Here is a 21943-nt window from a genome sequence, read left to right on the forward strand (position 1 = left end):
ATATATATATATTTTTTTTTTTTTTGAGACAGAGTCCCGCTCTGTTGCCCGGGCTAGAGTGAGTGCCGTGGTGTCAGCCTAGCTCACAGCAACCTCAAACTCCTGGGCTTAAGCTGATCCTACTGCCTCAGCCTCCCGAGTAGCTGGGACTACAGGCATGCACCACCATGCCCGGCTAATTTTTTCTATATATATTTTTAGTTGGCCAGATAATTTCTCTCTATTTTTAATAGAGACGGGGTCTCACTCTTGCTCAGGCTGGTCTCGAACTCCTGACCTCGAGCGATCCACCCACCTCGGCCTCCCAGAGTGCTAGGATTACAGGCGTGAGCCACCGCGCCCGGCATCATTTATATATTTTTAAATTACTTCTCATGAAACTTTATGAGTTAAGAGCAATATGCTGTATAGGTATATAGTTCCCACCCACTGGGAATGAATACTCTAAACACAGAGGGGAGAAAGCCTGTTTTAGCTCCCTTCCTTTAATCTTTTTTTTTGGCACTAATTTGATGCTCAGTTAAAAAAAAAAAGACAAAAACAAAAAACAGGCACTAAAGCAGAAAGTTCTATATAACTGCTGGCTATGAATTCTCCATACCGTTCAGAGCTACAAAAGTGTCATAGTGGATTCCTCACATTTCTCCCCAAACCCCACGCGGCTCCTTGCGCAATTTGGCACAAAGAAAGCTACCATATCTGCTATTCAATCTCCTTCCACCCCCAAATCCCATGTCCCACCAACCAATGGTGGAAAGGTTTTTCTCCACTATATAGGAATTAATCAGTTACTGAAAGTTACATACAGGTAGTTCCTACAGAGAGGGAGACAGAATTGTATACCAAGAAATCAAACAGAAACATATACTAAATTTCCAGAGTCCAAGCCAAGAAATAATATATTATAAAACACTTCCAAGTGATGACACCAGTGATTTCATTATTAGCATATGATTATCTTTTACTTTATGTCTATTCTCATTAAAACTATTTACTACACGTACTGAAATTTTTCTGTCCCATTCATTCATTAATTATACACCTGTATGTTTAAGGTGCTATATGAGACCCTATCTTCCCTAAACAAGAATGACTATTTCCCAAGGGGTTTTGGCTTTATAATCTTAAAGTGCTATTCAATAATCACTATTCAAGACCTTAACAAACTATGAAGCATGAAAATAAAAGATTTCTGAATTGCTCAAGTGAACTTTACCTATTTTAATTGGATTCCTCATCTATCAGAATAATATACAATCTTTTTATCAATTAATTTCTATTATTTACTCCTACATTCTATTTTTATAAATTAATTTTCAAATATAGTACTCTATCCTCACACTTTTTCTTCTATTTCTTTAATAGTAATTATGTTCCACATTTATGTCAATAACCCAGTCCAGCTACTGGATATCAATTTGTGAAAATCAGCTCTTTCAAATCCCAGTCTTCATAATAATTAATTTAAATGTGGATGGCTGTTGAAACAAATTATTTTTCTTTAAAATAATAAAATCCTAGTCATCACAAACCCCTCTCAGTTGTTCAATAATTTAAGAGTTTTCCAGAGAAAGGAAAGATAGCTATGTTCAAAAGAAAAATCTAAATCAAACTGCTTCTAAAATGTTTTCCTTCCTCCGTAAACAGTACACCTTCAAACACAGTAACACAAATTAACATTTTCTTGACAATACAATTATTTCTTATGGCTGGAAAGTATTCCATTTTGTCTGTGTGAATATACATGTATATGTGTGTGTGTGTGTGTGAATATATATATAGATATATCACATTTTCTTTATCTAATTATCCTCTGATGGACACTTAGGTTGATTCCAGATCTTTACTATCGTGAACAGCATGGCAATAAACATATGGGTGTAGTTATCTTTTTGACATCATGATTTCCTTTCCTTTGGGTAGATCCCTAGTAGTGGGATTGCTGGATAGAATGGTAGTTCTATTTTTAGTTCTTTGAGAAATCTCCATACTGTTTTCCATAGAGGCTGTATAATTTACACTCCCACCAACAGTGTAAGAGTTCCATTTTCTCCACATCTTCACCAACTGCTGTTATTTTTTGTCTTTTTAATAATAGCCTTCTAACTGGGATGATACTTTATTGTGGTTTTAATTTGCATTTCTCTGATTAGTGATGTTGAAAATTTTTTCATATGCCTATTGTCCATTTGTATGCCTTCATTTGAAAAATTCATGTCCTTTGCCTACTTTTTAATGGGATTTATGGGTTTTTTTGTTGTTGTTGAGTTGTTTGAGTTCCTCATAAATTATGGATATTAGTCTCCTGCTGGATGCAGTTTGCAAATACTTTCTCCCATTCTGCAGATTGTTCACTCTGTTGATTATTTATTTTGCTGTGCAGAAGGTTTTAGTTTAATTAAGTCCTACTTGTTTGTTTTTGTTGCCTGTGCTTTTGAAGTCTTAATCATGAATTCTTTGCCTAGAACAAAGCCCAGAAAAGTTTTCTCTAGGTTTCCTTCTAGTATTTTTATACTTTCAGGTCTTACATTTGACTTTTGTATATGGTGAGAGATAGGGGTCTAGTTTCATTCTTCTGCATCTGGAAATCCAATTTTCTCAGCACCATTTATTGAAAAGGTTGTACTTCCCTCAGTTTACATTCTTGTCAACTTTGTCAACGATCAGTTGGCTGTAAATATGTGGCTTTATTTCTGTGTTCTCTATTCTGTTCTATTGATTTATGTGTCTACTTTTGTATCAGTAAAATGCTGTTCTAGTTACCACAGCCTTGTAGTGTAATCTGAAGTCAGGTAATCTGATGTTTCCAGCTTTGCTCTTTTTGCTCAAGATTGCTTTGGATATTCAGGCTTTTTTGATTGCATATGAATTTTAGGACTTTTTTTTAATACTGTGAAAAATGAAGTTGGTATTTTTGATAGAAATTGCATTGAATCTACAGATTGCTTTGGGAAGTATGGTCATTTCAACAATATCAATTCTTCTGATCCATGAGCAGGGGAAGTTTTTCCATTTGTTTGTGTCATCTACAATTTCTTTCATCAGTGTTTGTAGTTTTCCTTGTGGAGATCTTTCACTTCCTTTGGTAAATATAATCATACATATTTTTTTGTAGTTATTGCACATGGGATTGCCTTCTTGATTTGATTTCAGGTGAATCTTTACTGATGTATAGAAATGCTACTGATTTTTATATGTTCATTTTGTATCCTGACACTTTACAGAATTTATTTATCAAATCTAAGATTTTTCTGGTGAAGTCTTCAGGGTTTTCTAGGTATAAGACCATATCATCAGCAAACAGGCATAAACTGACTTCCTCTTTTCCAGTTTGGATGACTTTTATTTCTTTCTTTTGCCTGATTGCTCTCGCTAGGACTTCCAGCACTATGTTGAATAAAAGTGGTGAAATGGGGCATCCTTGTCTTGTTCCAGTACTTAGAGGGAATGCTTTCAACTTTTTTCCATTCAGTATGATGTTGGCTGTGGGTATGCTGTATTAATATGTGACCTTTATTGTTTTATTTTTTTCCCCAAGGCAGGGGTCTTGCTCTGTCACCCAGGCTAGAGTGCAGTGGCTTCATCACAACTCACTGCAACCTCAAACTCCTGGGGGTCAAGCGATTCTTCTGCCTCAGCCTCCTGAGTAGTGGGACTATAGACACATGCCACCACACCTGGCTAATTTTTCTATTTTTTGTAGAGATAGGGTCTTGCTCTTGCTCTTGCTCAGGCTGGTCTCAAACTCCTGGCCTCAAGCAATCCTCCCACCTGACCTTTATATTTTGAGGTATGTTCTTTCTATACCTAGTTTGTTGAGGGTTTTTACCATGAAGGCATGCTGAATTTTACCAAATGATTTTTCTGCATCTATTGAGATGATATGGTTTTTGTCCTAAATTTGACTTATGTGATGTATCATATTTACTGATTTGTGTATGTTGAACCATCCTTGCATCCCTGGTAGAAAGCCCACTTGATCATGGTATATTATCTTTTTGATGTGCTGTTGGATTCAGTTTGCTAGTATTTTGTTGAGGATTTTTTTTTTTTTTTTTTTTTTTGCATCTATGTTCCTCAGGGATATTGGTCTGTAGTTTCCCTTTCTTCTTGGGTCATTGTCTCATTTCGATATTAGGGTGATACTGGCCTTGTAGAATGAGTTAGGGAAGATTCTTTCCTTCTTAAACTTTTGGAACAATTTCAGTAGGATTGGTACCAATTCTTCTCTGTATGTTTGGTAGAATTTGGCTGCAAATCTGTCTGATTCTGGGTTTTTCTTTTTTTGGAGATTGTTTATCACTGACTCAATTTGCTATTCATTACTAGTCTGTTCAGTTTTCTATTTCTTTCTAGTTCAATCTTGGGAGGTTATATATTTCCAGAAATTTACCCATTTCCTTTAGGTTTTCTAGTTTGTTAGCATAGAGATGTTCACAGTAGTCTCTAATGATCTTTTGTATTTCTGTGGTTATCAGTTGTAATGTCTCCTTTTTCATTTCTGATTTTATTTGGATCTTCTGCCTTCTTTTCTTGGTTAGTCTAGCTAGTGGCTTATCAATTTTGTTTACCTTTTCAAAGAACCAACTTTTTGTTTCATTGATCCTATTTTGGGGGGGGTCTCTATTTCATTTTAGTTCTGCTCTGATCTTTGCTATTTCTTTTCTTCCACTAACTCTGGGTTTGATTTGTGCTTGCTTTTCTAGCTCCTTGAGGTATGATGTTAGGTTGTTAGTATGTGAGTCATAACGTCACTTTGTACCCCATAAATACATAGTTATAATTTGTCAATTTACAATTAAAACAAAAATTTAAAAAATAAAAAGAACTGATGTAAGCTGGCAGTAGGAAATCTTTTATTCCTAACAAATGGCATATCCTAGGAAAGTTATATCTGTTCCCACCAGAGTTTTGTTGTCAATTCTTTGAGGGCATAAAAAATCAGATGCTATTGAATCAAATTAGGGAATTCACCATATTAAGGAATATATGAAATGTTAAGTTAATATATGTAAAGTTTTCAACCTAGAAAGCCTCAGTATAGCTAAGAATTAAAAAAAAAAAAAAACAGCCTGAACAACTTTTTTCCAGCTCAACCACTGAGCATGACAACTGACATAAAATAGATAAGTGAAAAGTATCTGCAAAGGGAAAAGATAAAAACACTAAGACTAAGGAGATTCAACTTTCAGACATTGTGTATCAGTTGAATTACATCTCTAGTTACAGAAATGTTTTAAGAATCTCCTAATCTTCTGAATATGTGGAATGAATAGCATCAATCCTTAATGATCTTCCTTAATATTTTAACTTCTTTCCAGGCTTTGAACCTAAATTATGTCGTCTTATGGAGGATGTTGGGGAGGCTAAAAATTGGCACATTTTTGGAAGCTATTTTCATTGTTGAAAATCTTTTTTCACTGTTGCTTGAAAAAGATCTTAATAAAACATATTTATTTGAACAATAAACAACTTTCAACAGTGAAAATAAGATACTCTTTTCTCTCCCTCTAGGTAGACTGATATAATTAGCCACATTTGTAAAACTGTTTGGATTTTTTTTAGCAATTAACAATTTAAATGTCATTATTATTGGCATAACTCGATTCACTGTTTGACTATAAACCTTTTGGTAATAAAAGCTTCCTTCATGGGTTAATGTACTTGATTAGTACTCTCTGGTATGTTAAGAGTTCTTATTGAAAATTCCTCCAATGAGAACTCAAAAGAGATCACATTTCTTTTATAGAAATAAGTAGATAGAAAAAGAGGAGCGATGTTTTTATAATGTACCATTTTCAATAATTTATTCTGTATCAGTAGACCTTTTTTTTTTTTTTTCTGAGACAGGGTCTTACTCTGCTGCCCAGGCTAAAGTGCAGTGTTCCAAGCATTGGCAACAGCATACATAGCATCTTTCATATAAAGGATGCTAAACTCCTTTTGAAAACCTTCCACCCCACAAATCTGTTCACTGCTGCTAGCATGCTGTGTAAGATAGTGTTTTTACATTTACTATTGATTGATCTGAGGATACCCTGGTCACATGGCTGAATTAAAGAAGTCACATTTAGGGGAAAGTACATGGCATAAACATAATTTCTGATGAGAATTTCAGCTGGACAATGAGCAGAACAGTTGTCAACGAATAACAAAATCTTGCAGTCGTCATCCAGCCCACCTTCCCTGAAGTGAGCATGAGCCACTGGTACAAATGTTTGTGAAACCAATCAGAAAAGATATACCTGGTGACACATGCCTTTTTGTTAGAATAATGGACTGGTAAGAAATTTACTCCTTGAAAAGAACCGAGGATACAAGCTTTTGCCTATCAGAGCAAGTTTACATTTATGTCTGCCTGCTGCATTAGCATATTCCAGCACAGTTATTCTGTCCTTGCATCCTTACTTCCTGTAGTGGCTATCTAATCAGCTGTAGTCAGTGTCTTTCTGGGGCAATAATGACAAAATAGTAATGTTTCATTAGCATTATAAATTTTTTCTGGCACCAGATTTTCATTAGCAATAACCTTGGCAAATTCATCAATGAATTTCTCCCCTGCTTTGTGAGCAGCAGATGTTTTATCACCACAAATCTTTAAAAACTTAATGCCAGGTCATTTATTAAATTTCTGCCACCAGCCTGTTGAGTATTTAGTTTCCTTCAATATTCAGTCCATTGTGATAGATCTTTACATGTTCCATGATCAGCCTACCATTAAGTGTGGTTCAATGCTATGCTGACAAATCCACTCGTTGAATACACGACTGAGCTTAATTTTTAGTTTTATAAAGTTTCATAAAGTGTTTTTCTGTATTTCATTAACTTCTGTTCATCACTTTCTGCAGAAAACTTGAACAATTTATCCTCCTATTTCTTTAGGTCATACAGGGTAGTCATTAAACACCATAAAATTCTATAAGACTGTCCAGTTTCTCTAACAGCTTGATTTCTGTGCTATAGATAAACATAAATGCTTCCTCTTTTTCTTATCACTGCTATCCTTGGGGTATCTGCAGGCCTTTTTGACATTCCCATCAATTATCTTTATACCCTAGTACAGAGAATAAGCTAACAGACACAGTAAGGTTGGGTGCAGTCTGACTTTGGGAGGTCAAGGTGGGAAGATCCCTTAAGGTAAGGAGTTCAAGACCACCCTTGGCAACATAGGAAGAATCAGTCTCTACAAAAATTTTAAAAGTTAGCCAGGTGCAGTCGTGCATGCTGTATTCCTAGCTACTCAGGAGGCTGAGGCAGGAGGATTGCTTGAGCCCAGGAGTCGAAGGCTGCAAGGCTATGATCATACCACTACACTCCAGCCTGAGCAATGGAGCAAGACCCTATCTCAAAAAATAAATAAATAAAATGAATAAACAAAAAAATATATAAAAAAATTTGAAAAAAAAAAAGACACTGAGTAATCCATGTAGGTCTTGGCCTCTTGTGTGGCACTTGTGGGAAACCTGCTGTTGACATATCAGACCTGCACATGTACCATCTTATTATCCTTCATGGGCATGCCTGTGGGGGGGAATCTGGGTTTGTGTGGGAAATGACATACTGCAGATGAAGGGGGCTGAGAGGGTATTGTTTCCCTTGGGGATGCTGAATAAACTGTGTGTTGTAAGCCTGTGTTTTGACTGCAACCCATCACATAAAGTCAGGTGTGGAATTTGCCAATTGTGGCATCATGTTAGTGCTTCAAAAGTTCCAGACTTTGGAGCATTTTGGATCTTTCAATTAGGGATGCTCAACCTGTAGACTTTTCTGAAAATGCAAATAAGGAATTTACTTTAAGTCAATAATCTATAGCTATAAACCTGTATTTTGTGCTTGTATGCTCATCAAAAATGTATTTTATTATGTGAAATAATCAACTGAAACTATCAATAAACATTTAACCATATCAAAATGAAGTGGGGAAAACATTCTTACATTGTAAGAACCTAATAAATGTCAGATGTTTTAATAATAAGTCTGTTTCCATACTAAATAAAGAGAAATAACTATCTCAAAATGCTGTTATAGTAAATGAGAAATATACAAAGAACACAGTTCAAATACATGAAGCATACACAGATAGGCGGTAGTTATTATTATCACTAGAAAACAGAACTAATGGTAATGAGGTCAACAAAGAGGAGGGTGACAACACTGCTAGTCATTAGGTGGCTCAATACACTCAGGCAGTCATCCTGAGTCCTTCCTCTTTCTCATCTCCCTTGACAATTATTTACCAAGTTCTATAAATTCTACATTCTCAAAAGCTTAAAAGCTACCCCACTTTTTTCATCCTCACTACACTGCCTTACATAATTCCTCATGTGTGCTCCCTGAGACCAATGCCATAGCCTATCAGTTGCCCTGACTCCAGTATTGCCCCATTTCAACCCATTCTTCATTCTCCAAGCTGAGTTTGTTTCTTTGGTTTTTTGAAAAACAGAAATTTGATCAAGTCACTCCCCTTTTTAACATATGCAATCACCCCTACAACCTTCAGATAATTTTCAAATTCCTAATTATAGATGCAAAGTTTTTCAGGATTTGGCTCCTGTCTACCTCCCCTATTTTATCTTTTTCCACTTGCTTATTACTTTGCAGTCTAAGCTAAGCTCCACAACTCTGTTCTACTTGTGATTTCCCATACATGCCATGCTGTGTCACCTCTGTGCCTTACTGTGAGCCCAGAATAATTCCTTCTTCCCTTCCTTATTCCTATATCTCACCACTTAATACATCTCTATAATTCAAATTTCATGCTACCTCCTCCATTCCCTGATATCCTGCCCCATCCCATTCCCATTTTTTTTTTTCTCCCAGGCTGGATGAACTTTATGATTAGTATTGTAAATGTAATGCTAACATTTAAAATCCATGTAGCTTACCATTCAATGCTAAAAGCTAGAACTAAGGATATGAGCAAAAAAGGCCACATCTAATACAAGAATTTATGATTCTATAATTTCAGCTTTTGGTCAAGAATAAATAGTGAAAGCAGAACTTTAAAAAGATGATTTTAAATTTAAATGTTAAATTTTCAGGTCTTGGTAATTCAGCCATTTTTAAAACTGAAATCATGGTGTTTTTCTCCTAGGTTTTAGAACAAATCACTGACAGATATAAAATTAAATTTAAAAGAGCATTATATTTCAAATGTGGAACTAATTTGTATTCTGCCTATATTACTTGTATTTATTTAACATACTGCTTTTTAAACAAAAGTTGTTTTAATCTGTTTGGCTTCACTATATATACTAAAGTCTTTTTTAATAAAACTTAGAAATAAATGACTCCCCCATGTGGAGACCAGCTTACATCGACCCTCTCTTAACAAGTCATTTAAGTTTCAATATGCTTAAAAATCATAAAGTTGAACTCTAAACATGACAATTACAACTCTATACCTATAAAGATAAATATGTAAAAGGCTGACTCTAAAGTAACAGAAGTTCACGACAAAATGTATAAGTTAAAAAAAAATTTCTAAGAAATATTTTAAATTAACATTCTACAAATTGAATACTTCAACAGTTTTAAGGCAAGTGATCAATTTAAAATGTGACACATTTCTAAAATTTTTAAAAGTTTTATATGAATCAGGTTGCTTATTAAATACTAAATATTTAAACATCAATAATTTGATATACAATTACTACACCTGACTCTTATTGGTAACATTAGAAGGTGAAGAGGGTCAATTTACTGTGAGAAATGTTTACATCAAAAAATGAAAGCTGAGAATTGTTAATATATTTATAAGATCCTGATATTATCAATCATAATCATTTAAAAAAAGTTAGCCTGTAATCAACCAAGCAATTAGCTAAATAAAAATGTATTAAGCTTAGAAACAAAAGTTTCAAGTTCTTTAATAGCACAATATTCTTCTAGTCTCAGATGAGACTCACAACGAAGGGCATATACTCAATGTGAGCATATTCTTATTTTTTATTATTCATTATTTTCTTTCTTTCTAGATTTCAATAAAAAACACAAATGCAAAAAAACTAGTAAGTATTTTAAAAATCTAAGCAAAAAATCATGTTATAGCGAGAGGGGGGCTGCTAGGAAATTAGAAGTATAAACATAGCTATATATTATACAAGTGTTAATGGATCCTTCCACACTGACATATAAAATATATCTGAGAGGAGTGACAAATCTATTCGCCAGATATAGCATTCACACATAAGAATCATGTTATAGTTTTCTCACCAAAAGCAATCATTTGCTTAATAAAGATTCTATGACTTCATTACCCTTAACTGAGGGTAGGTCTCCATTGTAAAATAAAATAATAAATGCATTACAAGGAGGACAATCTAACAACTAAAGGTTTAAAAATATTTCATCCACTGGCAAGTTCATATAGATTTAAAAATTAATTTATGCATTTTACTATTTTAACCTCGTCTACAACTTAACATGACTCATTAAAGATCAAGTAAGTTCTTCCTTGACATAATTAATTTTGCATGTAGTATAAAGAATATTAGACTTGAAATTAGGTAAATTGGGTTTTGGCCCTAGCTTGCCATTATGTTTTTGACTTCAGTGTCCTCGTGTAAAAAGAGAGGGTAGAATAAAAAATTTCTAAGTATATATGTGTAAAAGCTTAGTTCCTGATTTTATTTCTGATAAATCAAACTTCTTGTTTTGTATACATATAGTATCTATTAAGTTTCAAAAAGTAAAATTATGTAGCTTAATATAGGTTTCCAATTCTCTTTATGTATATGAAACAAAGGGCCTATTTTTATAGAATACTATCCAATAACAACTAACTTTTGTGCTGTATTTTTCATTTTACAAATGCTAATAACAATTAATTCTGTATAGGAGGTATTATTATCCCAATTCTACAGAATAGAAAACTGAGTTCAAAGAGTTGCTAAAACAACGACTCTTTTTAAAATAATTCATATTTTACTAAATCTGTAGTCTACAAAATGGTTCAATGGACAGTATTTCTTACATTAATAGTTAGTTGATTCTGAAGGTGCCTTGGAATTATAATCCAACTAAAGGAAGGGAAAAAGGTTTTAGTCTTGTTTAACCAGAAGTTGCTACTCAAAAGCAAAGCTAGAATTCATACCAGATTTTCTGAATCCAAATATCCTATATATCAAAACATAAAACTGTATTATATAGTAAAGTCGCACTATGACTTTCAACAGTAAAAGTTAAAACATATGCCAAGATCTAAAAATAATATGTACAAACACAGCAGATGTAATAGCAAATAAAAGTAATCAAGTCATAAAGATTAAAAAAAATAATGAAAAGGTCGGACAGATTTACTGGATCCTAAAAGCATGTACAAAGCTTAAACATTAGCATTTCTTCTTTTCTGTATTAGAACTCTTTAATGTCACGCTTTTAAAGCATGAAATAGCAATTTTCACTAACATTACCCTGATTTAAGCTTGTATTTCTAATCAAATTTTTCAAAATGCAGATGCCCAATTCACACAATCAACTGAACTAAGCTTCAGACTTTTTCAGGAACTGCCTCAGGATAGCTAGCACAATATTGAATGATCTTTTCTAATCAAAGTTGGATTTTTGATGGTCTTGTTAATTTAAATGTTTTATCTGTTATGAAACTACAATAGTAAAGGTTTTTCTAGCAAATGCCAGAAGAACTTAAGAGTGATGAGCAAACTATTAAAGCCAAGTTACAAACAATGGCTAAGGTAAAAATCTGAATACTCACTTTGTTATTTTGTGTCACAAGAATACTTCCACCTCCAGGTTTCAAAGGCACCTCTTCCATTGCTCCAAATACATCAGTCTCAACAGAAAAAGTTAGTTCTAGACCTAGATCACTAATATCATTATCTAAAATCCACTGCAAATTTTTTGCATATTCTGGATCAATGGATGCCACATCTTGGTAATTTACAGGAATACCTAAAAAATGCAGACACACAGCCAGTTATAGTTTAAATGTTTCTGCCTTTCCTTATCTGTTTAATGGTAAAATACTGCCCTCTACAGATACTCTGAAAAACTGCAAAATATAATCCAATTCACAGCATGGATTCCTGAATTTGGAAGTCTGTTAAATTAGCCTGTGTTTCTTCCACATTTTTACAATGTAATCTTTCTTTAAAAAAGCTATTCAGGAAGTTATTATAAACTTCAAAAGTACCAATTGTCTTAAGTATACTCACATTAAAATGCATTCTTAGCATAAACATATACACATTAAAATGAAAAAAACTTTGTTAGCAAAGACTTTTTAAAACAGTCATTCTCCCCCTCAAGTCCCCAAAATGTCTTACACAAACAAATGGTCTTCAATCAAAATAAAAATTATCTCACCCAAAATGCAAACGCTTATCTCCTTAGTTTTCCCTAAAAACTGTAAAATAAATAATGTAAATAAATATCTATAGAAATAATAATAGAGCCATACCAAGAATGTGCTTGTAGAATGATCGTGTGAAGTAAATATTGACCAGCTGCCTATGGTTCAAAGCTAATCCCAAAATCTGCCCAGCAAACCGGAAATAGTTCAAGTGATCGGGATTTACATAGGAGTTGCTATTAGGCTGAAAAGTTGTTCCTATTGAAATAAATTATAAATAAGTAATTTAGTTTTAAGAATCAATATACAGAAGAGAGATTATTTCAATGCAGATGAACTAAGTCACATACAACTTCAGCAAAGCTAAAGTTACATTATGTATAAACTTCCAGAAGAATGTTTTTGTGGAATATTTAACAGGCAGTAGAACTGCCAGGTACAGAAGATAATCATTAATTCACTTACACTTATCATGGCAAGTCTATGTGCAAAGAGAAAATTTTAGAATGCTGAAAGTAGTTGGGAGATCATCAGAGAGACCCTGGAAATAATATAGTAAAAGATCATACACATACACACACACATTTTCCTAAGCAGTGTGGCAGTAACTACTAGGCTGTGAGCTAGGGCAAACTGTCTCACTCTATGTGTGCTCAGTGTAGTAGGTATTCCCTAGTTTTTGTTTCTTTAGGAATAGAACACTAAGAGAATAACTAAAAATCTTAAATGTACAACTGTTCTTAAGTGATAGACCTAGTTAATGAACTTGATGCGTGTTAATAATGATCAGAAAATTACTTCTTAAGTCCATAAGTCAACCAATTCTTCCTAATCACAAATAATCAAATTTAAACAATTACCACTGAGGTGAAAGTAAAAATGGAAAGGATGATGGTTATTGATACTGTCAAAATTAGTGCAATGGAATATGAATGTACTTTTATGAAGTATCAAGAATAGGCAAATTTATGGGAAAGGGAGAATTGAGAGATACTGCTTCATGGGTACAGAGTTTCTGCCTGGGGTGATAAAAAAGTTCTGAAAATAGATAGTGGTCATGCAGCACAACACCATCAATGTACTTAATGAATTATACACTTCCAAATTATTTAAATGGTAAATTTTATGTTATGTATATTTTACCACAATAAACAGTGTCTCAAAAAAACCTAGTTCAATGGAAAAACCTAATGCCAAGACCTTGACTTTAACTCTCCTTCCCTATTTTTCTGTGATGACCACTAAACTCACTTATTCATTCTATAAATATATAATGAGCTCAGTCTATGTACTACTATTGTAGGCACCCAGGCTAAAAGAAAGAATAACTGATAAACCTAATGAGATAGCATCAAAGAAAAATAATGAAAAAGTGGAAAAGTATTAGAAAATAAAATGTTGGTCATTTAGTATACATATTTTGACAATAATTCACTTCATGTTTCATTAGTCTTTGATTTATCAGTTTTGACAGTGGATAAAATGGCTGTGACCAGTTTATTTAGATACAAGGTACAAATTTGGAAGCTTATGGCTGAATGATCTAAATGAGCTATATGATGCTAGTCATTCTCTGTTAAGTACCTTCTGAGAAAATTCCCTGACATGAGGCAAGACTGGATATTAAAAGCCAAAGCAAAGCTTGGAGAGATGAAGAAAGACTTCAAAGACAAACATAACCATAATTTGAAAAATATAATATTCTGATAACCACAAATATTTTTTACCTATTAAAAAGTGAATTCTTGGGGCTAATGATGAACCAACAAAGATTTTTGGATGACTACTTTCCCCGCCTAGCTCTGTGTATAATTCCTTTTCTATCTAAGTACTTTCTGAGAAATCTGGGTTCTTAAAAGGAACAGATAAGGAGAAAATAGAAGAAAAAAAGGAAATGAATGGAAAAAATCTTCAGGTAAAGAATAATAGTTTTTAACTTAACAACTAGTTAAAACAGAATATAACATTTATGTTAAATTTTAATCTCAAAATAAGCATAACTGTGACCCTCCTCGCTATTTTCGTGACCTCAGAAAAGTCATACTGCACAAAAAATTATCATTTTTGCAGAATAATAATAGCATCTAATATGCATTTCATGCTTTCTTTATGCCAGCCCCTGGGCTAAGCATTTTCACATATCAGCTAACTGTATTCTTACAACATTATAAAACACAGATAATTATTACCATTTTCAAATGAGGAAACTGAGGTTCAGAAAGTTAAGTTTACTGGCCCAAGATCATACGAAAAGAGTGGCAGAGCCAGGATTTATACCCAGTGTAACACCAAAGGCCAAACCTCTTAATCGCTATATTACCTTTCTTCTATATAGAAAACATCTTAATTTGATTAGGAAGCAAGTTTTTAAAAAATCATTATAGACATTAGTTCTACCCAAACATCTCCCACATTTAGAAATTCTTAATTTTTAAAATGTAATTCCCCTTCATGTCAACTAAACATAAGAACAAGAAAATATTTTACCTAGATTTTAACTTATTAATACTATGACTCCAAAGAGAAGACTTATATGGCTTACAAGAAGGACAAATAAAAATTTTCATAGTCTATGTGTTTTAACATTTGCTGTGCTATAAATCTGTAGTAGTAAAGAAGTACCTCTACTAATAATTCCACACCAAATCTTTTTTCAGATATCAAATTAAATACACTCAGAATAAGGGACTATAAAGAAAAGAAGTAAGTCTAAAACATAATGCTAAAACTAGCTTTAAAGATTAGGCCAAAATAATTAAACTTGGTGCTTCATCGAACTGATTCACAAACACACCAAATTAATGTCAGAGTAAACAACCAAAGTGAACAACCAGAGTGAAAGTAGGCAGTCCCATATTCCTAATTTCAAATACTCAAGGTGTGTCCAAGAAGCCCATTAACACCGATGAAGGCCTGTAGCTCCCTGCTTCACTGCAGCCCACCCCTGCCTGCTTCCCCTACAGTCATCCCTCTTATTAAATGGGGACTTCCTGCTAGTTTGGTTGGAAGCAATCACAAGCTGCAGTTAATGAGAGATTCTCTCCTTCTAAAAGAATGTAAACACTGGGGAAAGAAAAGATTTTCAGGAAAAACAAGCAACTGTACAAAGCATTTGAAAACTGAAACCCCATCTTCACTTCAAATATGCCTTTATTAAGTGAGAGAGCTCTCAAATATACCTCACACAAATGAGTGTAATCATTTCCATTTAGTCTACAATATCAAATTACAACTCAATAGGTCACAAGCACCATTTCAACAAAGAGAGTTCATTATCTATATTTTATGGTTAAATAAGAGCTTTTTAGTCACCAGTCTCTTAAAATGACTGAAAATAAAGTTTACATAAAGTATACATAAATAGATTATGAGTTAAGATTTTACATAATGGTTTCTATCTAGACTTTGGTTTTCATGACCAATAAATTTTAAAACTTAGAAACTCAAGTAGGGTTAGCAAATTTTTATTTTTTCCAAATAAGAACTTTTTACTTTTTTAAGTCCATCTACAAGCACCATTATTTTATGAAAGGGAATTTTAACTAAAAAAAAAAGTAGACTAAAGGACAATCCTTAAATTGAATAAACTTAGTTTTATTTTACAAAAGACTAATGAGAACTTCCCCAGGGCCAGCATTAGTGGTTGAGACAAGCATTTGGAAACCAACTGTTTAGAAGAAAAATTTCTAGAATGAGTTAGGTTCCACTTAAGATTTTACCACTCAATAACTGTGTGAATGCAGATATGAACTCTGAATTTCAGTTTTCTCTTCTATAAGAATGGGAATATCCCACCTAGTTTACAGGGCTACTATGGAAATCAAAGATAAAATGTACTCAAGTAGTTTGAAAAATGTGACAAGTCACAGAAAAAGTCATCTAAACCATACAACTTACCATCAGCTGACTGGGTAAACAATGCATAATCAGGATTGACTATCTCATTAGACAGAATATCAAACCACTCACGCACAACACCTTGACCCTGAGTTCAAGAAAATAAAATTAAGCATCAACAGAAATATAGTGGGAAATTTTTTTTGAATAACAAAATTAAAATCACATTAAATATCCTCCCTTATTAACTAAGTATTAAATTTTATTCAAGTACATTTCAATTTATTATATACAGTGATTTCTACATCACTTATTTTTATACCCACCATGCCTTCTTCTCCATGGAACCGTACAGCAATCCCTTGCTTTAGCTTTGCACAATTTGCTTTTGACACAACTTCACAGCTACTCCTAAAAATAGAATCTAAATATGTAGCATTGGTTAATTTTACATATTAAAATTTACAATAACAAGTACTTTGTGCCTCACACACATATATGTTTGTTTGTTAAACATACCTCTATGAACAAGCAGGATATCATTTTCATTCACTGGCCTATGTACCATGTCTGAATCTGGTTGTCCTGAATGCAAATGTTCATAGAACCATTCACAGCGATCTTTAAATGGCTAGCCCAAAAATAACAGTAAAATATGTTAGTAGTATTTCAGTTACCTAATTACCAGCTTTATTAGCATGCTAAATGCCCTTTCTACAAATAATCATTCTTAGACCTTTATTTATAAGTAGTTATTAGATGTTTTAACATTTTAATAACTAGTCACAAAAAGGCAGATCTTAGTTGAAATACTTTGACTATCTCGAGAATGTATTTTTTTAAAACTCCTACATTTTTAACAGAAAAGCCTTGATCAGTTAGGGTATATCTTAGAACTTAATATTAGATATGTAGTTGAATATATTTACTCTCAATGTCTTTTAAATCCAAGGCTTATAAAAATGAACTGTCAAACACCCCAAAAAATTATGTTGCATGTTCCATTTAATTTTTCATGAAAATAATCTTTTACACCTAATTCTTACTGCTATCCTTTGGAATATATGCAGCAAATATAACGGAATTTGTTACCCTTTTCCCTTCTTGAAGAGAAAGATCTCTTCAACAGTAAAGGAAGTCTCTACCTTTTGTTCATCTGCCAGGTAAGCAAACCGCAAGTGATTTCAATTTTTATGATTACTCAGAAAGTATTATTGATTAATAATCAGAAAGTACCTAGTATGTACCAACACTTCAAGTAACATAAAAGCAGTAAAAATGTCTCAATTTCCTTGCTAAAACCTATTTATTACAGTTAAAGAGATGAGACTAACATAGAATACAATATATATAAAATGCCAAATTCTAAACAGTAAAGTATGAACTATAGATTTACTAAGAAATTAGAACTATGCAGATGAGTGTAGTACAAAGACTTCATGGGGAAACGATTTGAGCTAGGACTTTAAAGCTCAGTAGGACTTGCTCAAGCAGGGAGGAAAGAGGGCATACTAGGTTAAAGGAGACAAGGAAAAGGGCACAGAAGGAGGAACTGTGTCTCCCTGGAAGATCTAGTGAAGGCATACTGGCATAAACAGAGCTGTACCCTTCATGTGTTAAAAAAAAATGTTTGTATAAGTGATCTGAGCACACAATCTGAGCACACAATTATGGATCCTGAGAATCCTGAGAATCAAGTAATAGATAAAGAGGCCATTGTGGTTATTTGGTCAGAGGAGTAACATGATAAATATAGGAATTAAAATGAGTTTGGTTCCAGTATAAAGGGAGACCATCCAGGCAGCCATTGCAATAATAGGTATTAGATGATAAGGTCTTGGTCTTGGTAGGAAAGAGGAACAATGAAGTAAATCTAAGAGACGTTACTCCTTTGAATAAACATTAAAAGAGAAGCTCTCTAGAAATGGAATTTATTAATAAATAACTCAGAGGAAAAAAACCTCCCCACAACTTAATCCCCACTCTCTTAGAAGGTATTAGTAGAAAGATAATGAATAAGGTTTTATATATCCTGAATTTAAAGTTATTGTGGGGTGTAACTCTTAGAGACTTGGAAATAAATACTGGACTATGTTGCAGCTGAAACACTGGAAATAGAGCCATGAACAAAGTTGACGTTAGAGACAGGGTAAGGTCCCTTATTGATGAAATTAAAGATATAGAGAACAAACACCAAGAATTAAGAAATTCATGATCACAGGTCACAAGTAAGAAATTGCTTGGCAAATGATACATACAGCCAGAAAGTAAAAGGAGAACCAGGGTAGTGCAATACCACAAAAGTAAGTTTCAAGAGATAAATATGAGGAATACTATCCAACATCACAAAAAAGTTATCTTTCAGGTGGTTTTTAGGACATCAATAAATTTCTTCACCTGAGCTAACCTAAATATTAATTTTGCTTTAAAAGACTTAAATATCACTTTTTATTAATTCTTAATAAAAATATTAATTAAGATAACTGGTAAGAGATGAACAGATTCTACCTTTTAATATCTGCTCTTTCAGTAAGAATAAATGTGCCCCTTTTAAAAGTTAAGTGTAATTTTTTCCATACTTCTAAAAGTCTTCCACACTTTGAATAAAGCACTACTATTATATGTTATTATATATCCACTACAATGCATATAAATTAAATACTTCATTTTTAGTAAACAGGCTGGAATATAAAATATTTGAAATTTTAACACTGATTATTTCTAAAACTTTGGTAAAAGAGGAAAGAAAAAAACATTACACAGAAGCAATATATTTAAGTGAAGTCAGATAAACATGGTTTGAAATCCTGGCTCTATCACTTACTAGGGTTTATCTTAGGGAAATTACTAACCGTCATAGAACTTTAGTTTTCCCACTTGTTAAAAAGAGAAAATAATACCTGCTTCAAGGGCTAATTGTGAGGATTAAATGATATAATGCAAATATAGAACATAATAATCATAATTATAATCATAAGGTAACACTTATTAAGCACCTATAAGACAGGTACTATTTTAAGCACTATACATGCATTACCACATGCAACTCTCACATTATAAGAAAAAGGAACTCTTATCCCCATTTACAGAAGAGAAAAATGCAGCACTATGAGGTTATGCAAATACTCAACCCCCAGAATGCTCAATAAATAGGTGTTCTTATTACCCTTCACAATAATGTTAAAATTATTATAACTATTTTAAAACTATTTTAACAGAAAACTTACTTCCCATTATAAGATATTAAATAACGCCCTTCATGAAATGTGAGCCAAGAAATAAAAACAAATGATAATATTTTTTAAGTAATTCAAATGGAACATGAAAAGGTACGAACTGGTACCTCAAAAAGCTAGTAAGATCAAAACAAACATGCATATACAAACACCTACACAGCCAAAGGGCACATTTTTGTATGTAAACTTTCTGAGTACTTGTGTTTCCATAAATAATTCACGAAACAGGAGTGATTCCAGAGGCTCCTTTTAATAGCATTTGTACAGCAATACAAAACATCTCTCCCTTTAACTACTAGCCACCTGAAAACCACCAACAGAAGTCAATCCCTTAGCAGAGGTAATTCTTTTTTAACTTTTGGGAGAGGAACAGTCTGCAAGTTACAGAAAATTTCCAAGAACATTAGAGTAAAAAGTACTATTTTCCCCTCTGATATGACAGTAAGTTGCCAACATGATGCCCAGTCACCCATAAATATTTTAGTGTATACTTCCTACAAGCAAGGGAATTCTCCATAACCAGATAACAACCACTGAAATCAGGAAATTTCACAGATAGCATTACTACCCCTAATCCTTAAACCCCATTTCAAGTTTTGCCAATTTCCAAAAAATGTCCTTTATAGCTGCGGTCCCCAAACCCTGGGCTGTGGACCAGTATCAGTCCATGGCCTGATAGGAACTGGGCCGCACAGCAGGTGAGCGGCAGGCAAGCAAAGGAGGCTTCATCTGTATTTGCAGGGGCTCCCTGTCACTCTCATCACCACGTAAGCTCTGCATCCTGTCAGATCAGTGGCGGCATTAGGAGCAAAAACTCTACTGTAACCTAATCCTACTTTAAACTGTGCATGCGAGGGATCTAGGTTGCACACTGCTTATGAGAATCTAATGCCTGATGATCTGAGGTGGAGCTGAGGCAGTGATGTTAGCGCTGGGGAGCAGCTGCAAACACAGATTATCATTAGCAGAGGTTTGACTGCACAGTTAATGTAATGCACTTGAATCATCCCACTCTACCCCTGTCCGTGGAAAAATTGTCTTCCATGAAACTGGTCCCTGGTGCCAAAAAGGTTGGGGACCGCTGTTTTATAGCAAAATGATTCATGAACTGCCTTTAATTGTCCTGTCTCTCTCAGTCTCCTTCACTCTAGTACAATTCTTCAATGTTTCTTAATTTTCATGACCTCAATACTTTTAAAGATTGCAGGTCAGGTAATTTTGTAGAATGTCCCTCAACTGAAGTTAGTCTGATGATTCTTTGTGATTAGTTCAAGATGTACACATTTGGCAGGAATATCACAGAAGATGTCTTGTTCATCTCAGTGTATCCTATCAGCTGGCACACCAGTATGTCTGCTTTGATCACTGCCAAGCTTCTCCACTTTTTTCCCTTTGTATACTAAGTATTATGTGGAGGGATACTTTGAGATTATGTAAATATCCCATCATTAAATTTAGTCATGAATTTTTCAGTACAAACCATGGATTCCTATTTTAACACGTTGCCATCATTATTTATTTTGATGTCCAAATTATTCCAAATTTGGCAGCAGGAGTCCATTCAACCTGGCTTCTGAGTCATTTTGACATAACCCCATCATTCTTTGAATACTTCCTTACTTTCTTGCACAACAAAATATTCCAAGCTCACCTTGTACTTTCTCTGACCCAGCCCTAGAATTAGCCAACTCTCCAACAAGCCCTGGTTCATTAAGCATGGTAGGGACCAAGAACTCGGTGCCAGGTTTGCTACATCTATCAATGTAGGCTGAAAACTAAGTTCCCACTGATAACTCCAATTCAAATTCAACAGTACACAGTTTGTTCTATTTTCCTCCATTCTGTAACTTCTTTTCTCCAACAGTGAGAAATCAGGCTCTCACACTTACTTATTTGATCAATCTTCACTCCTCCCACACCCCACCCCGTCAGTAAGTAACCGATCTCCTATCACTGACATGACCCTTTTACTGCATGGATACTCTCTACCAACCCACTGGGGCTCCATCAGACAACTCTGATCACCATCCCCCATATGGACCTACCCCTTATGCCCATCCAACTCACTTAAGGCAAGCTGGGCCCCTCTGCTACACAGATACCCTCTTTACCACACACAAACTCCAAAACCCCACACAAGGCTACCATTACACATGTGCACACCCTCCTCACCTTGGTCAGGCAAAAAAAAAACCCTCTCTGGGTCAAAAAGGTAGATATCTTAAATGCAGGTGCTATTTGACTGAATTGTTCAGGAAGGAAAAAAGAATAGGAAGTAAAAAGCAGAGATAGTATTAAAAATAGCTAACTAATTCTCTTTCAAAACTATTTAATAAAATCTTCTTTCACCTATTATCTTATTTGCCCCAGAACAAAGTCATATAGTGTAGATTAAGCAAATGAACTTGAGAACCAGACAGACTTCTAAATTCTGTTTTTCCCACTTAGTAGCTAAATGACTTAAATAAGTTACTTAACCCGTTCAGCTTAGATAAAAGACTACCCATCTTATATTACTGTTAAGAAAATAATTCAAGTAAAGCAAATACATAGTAAA

The 21943-nt window shown here is 33.8% G+C and overlaps 1 protein-coding gene across 6 annotated transcripts in view; it reads right to left on the bottom strand.

Annotated features, from left to right (window-relative positions):
* Nucleotides 1-21943, bottom strand: part of HACE1 (HECT domain and ankyrin repeat containing E3 ubiquitin protein ligase 1) — a 101679-nt gene that overhangs the window by 22330 nt on the left and 57406 nt on the right. For all 6 annotated transcript variants that reach the window (XM_045544090.1, XM_045544088.1, XM_045544087.1 and 3 more), the window contains 5 exons: nt 16670-16781; nt 16477-16574; nt 16211-16298; nt 12422-12571; nt 11717-11913 (listed from right to left, as the gene is read on the bottom strand). In XM_045544090.1, coding sequence (XP_045400046.1) covers nt 11717-11913; nt 12422-12571; nt 16211-16298; nt 16477-16574; nt 16670-16781 — 645 coding nt within the window. The remainder of the gene's footprint in view (nt 1-11716; nt 11914-12421; nt 12572-16210; nt 16299-16476; nt 16575-16669; nt 16782-21943) is intronic.

The sequence above is a fragment of the Lemur catta genome, chromosome 2, assembly GCF_020740605.2.
Source record: "Lemur catta isolate mLemCat1 chromosome 2, mLemCat1.pri, whole genome shotgun sequence".
Classification (NCBI taxonomy): Eukaryota; Metazoa; Chordata; class Mammalia; order Primates; family Lemuridae; genus Lemur; species Lemur catta.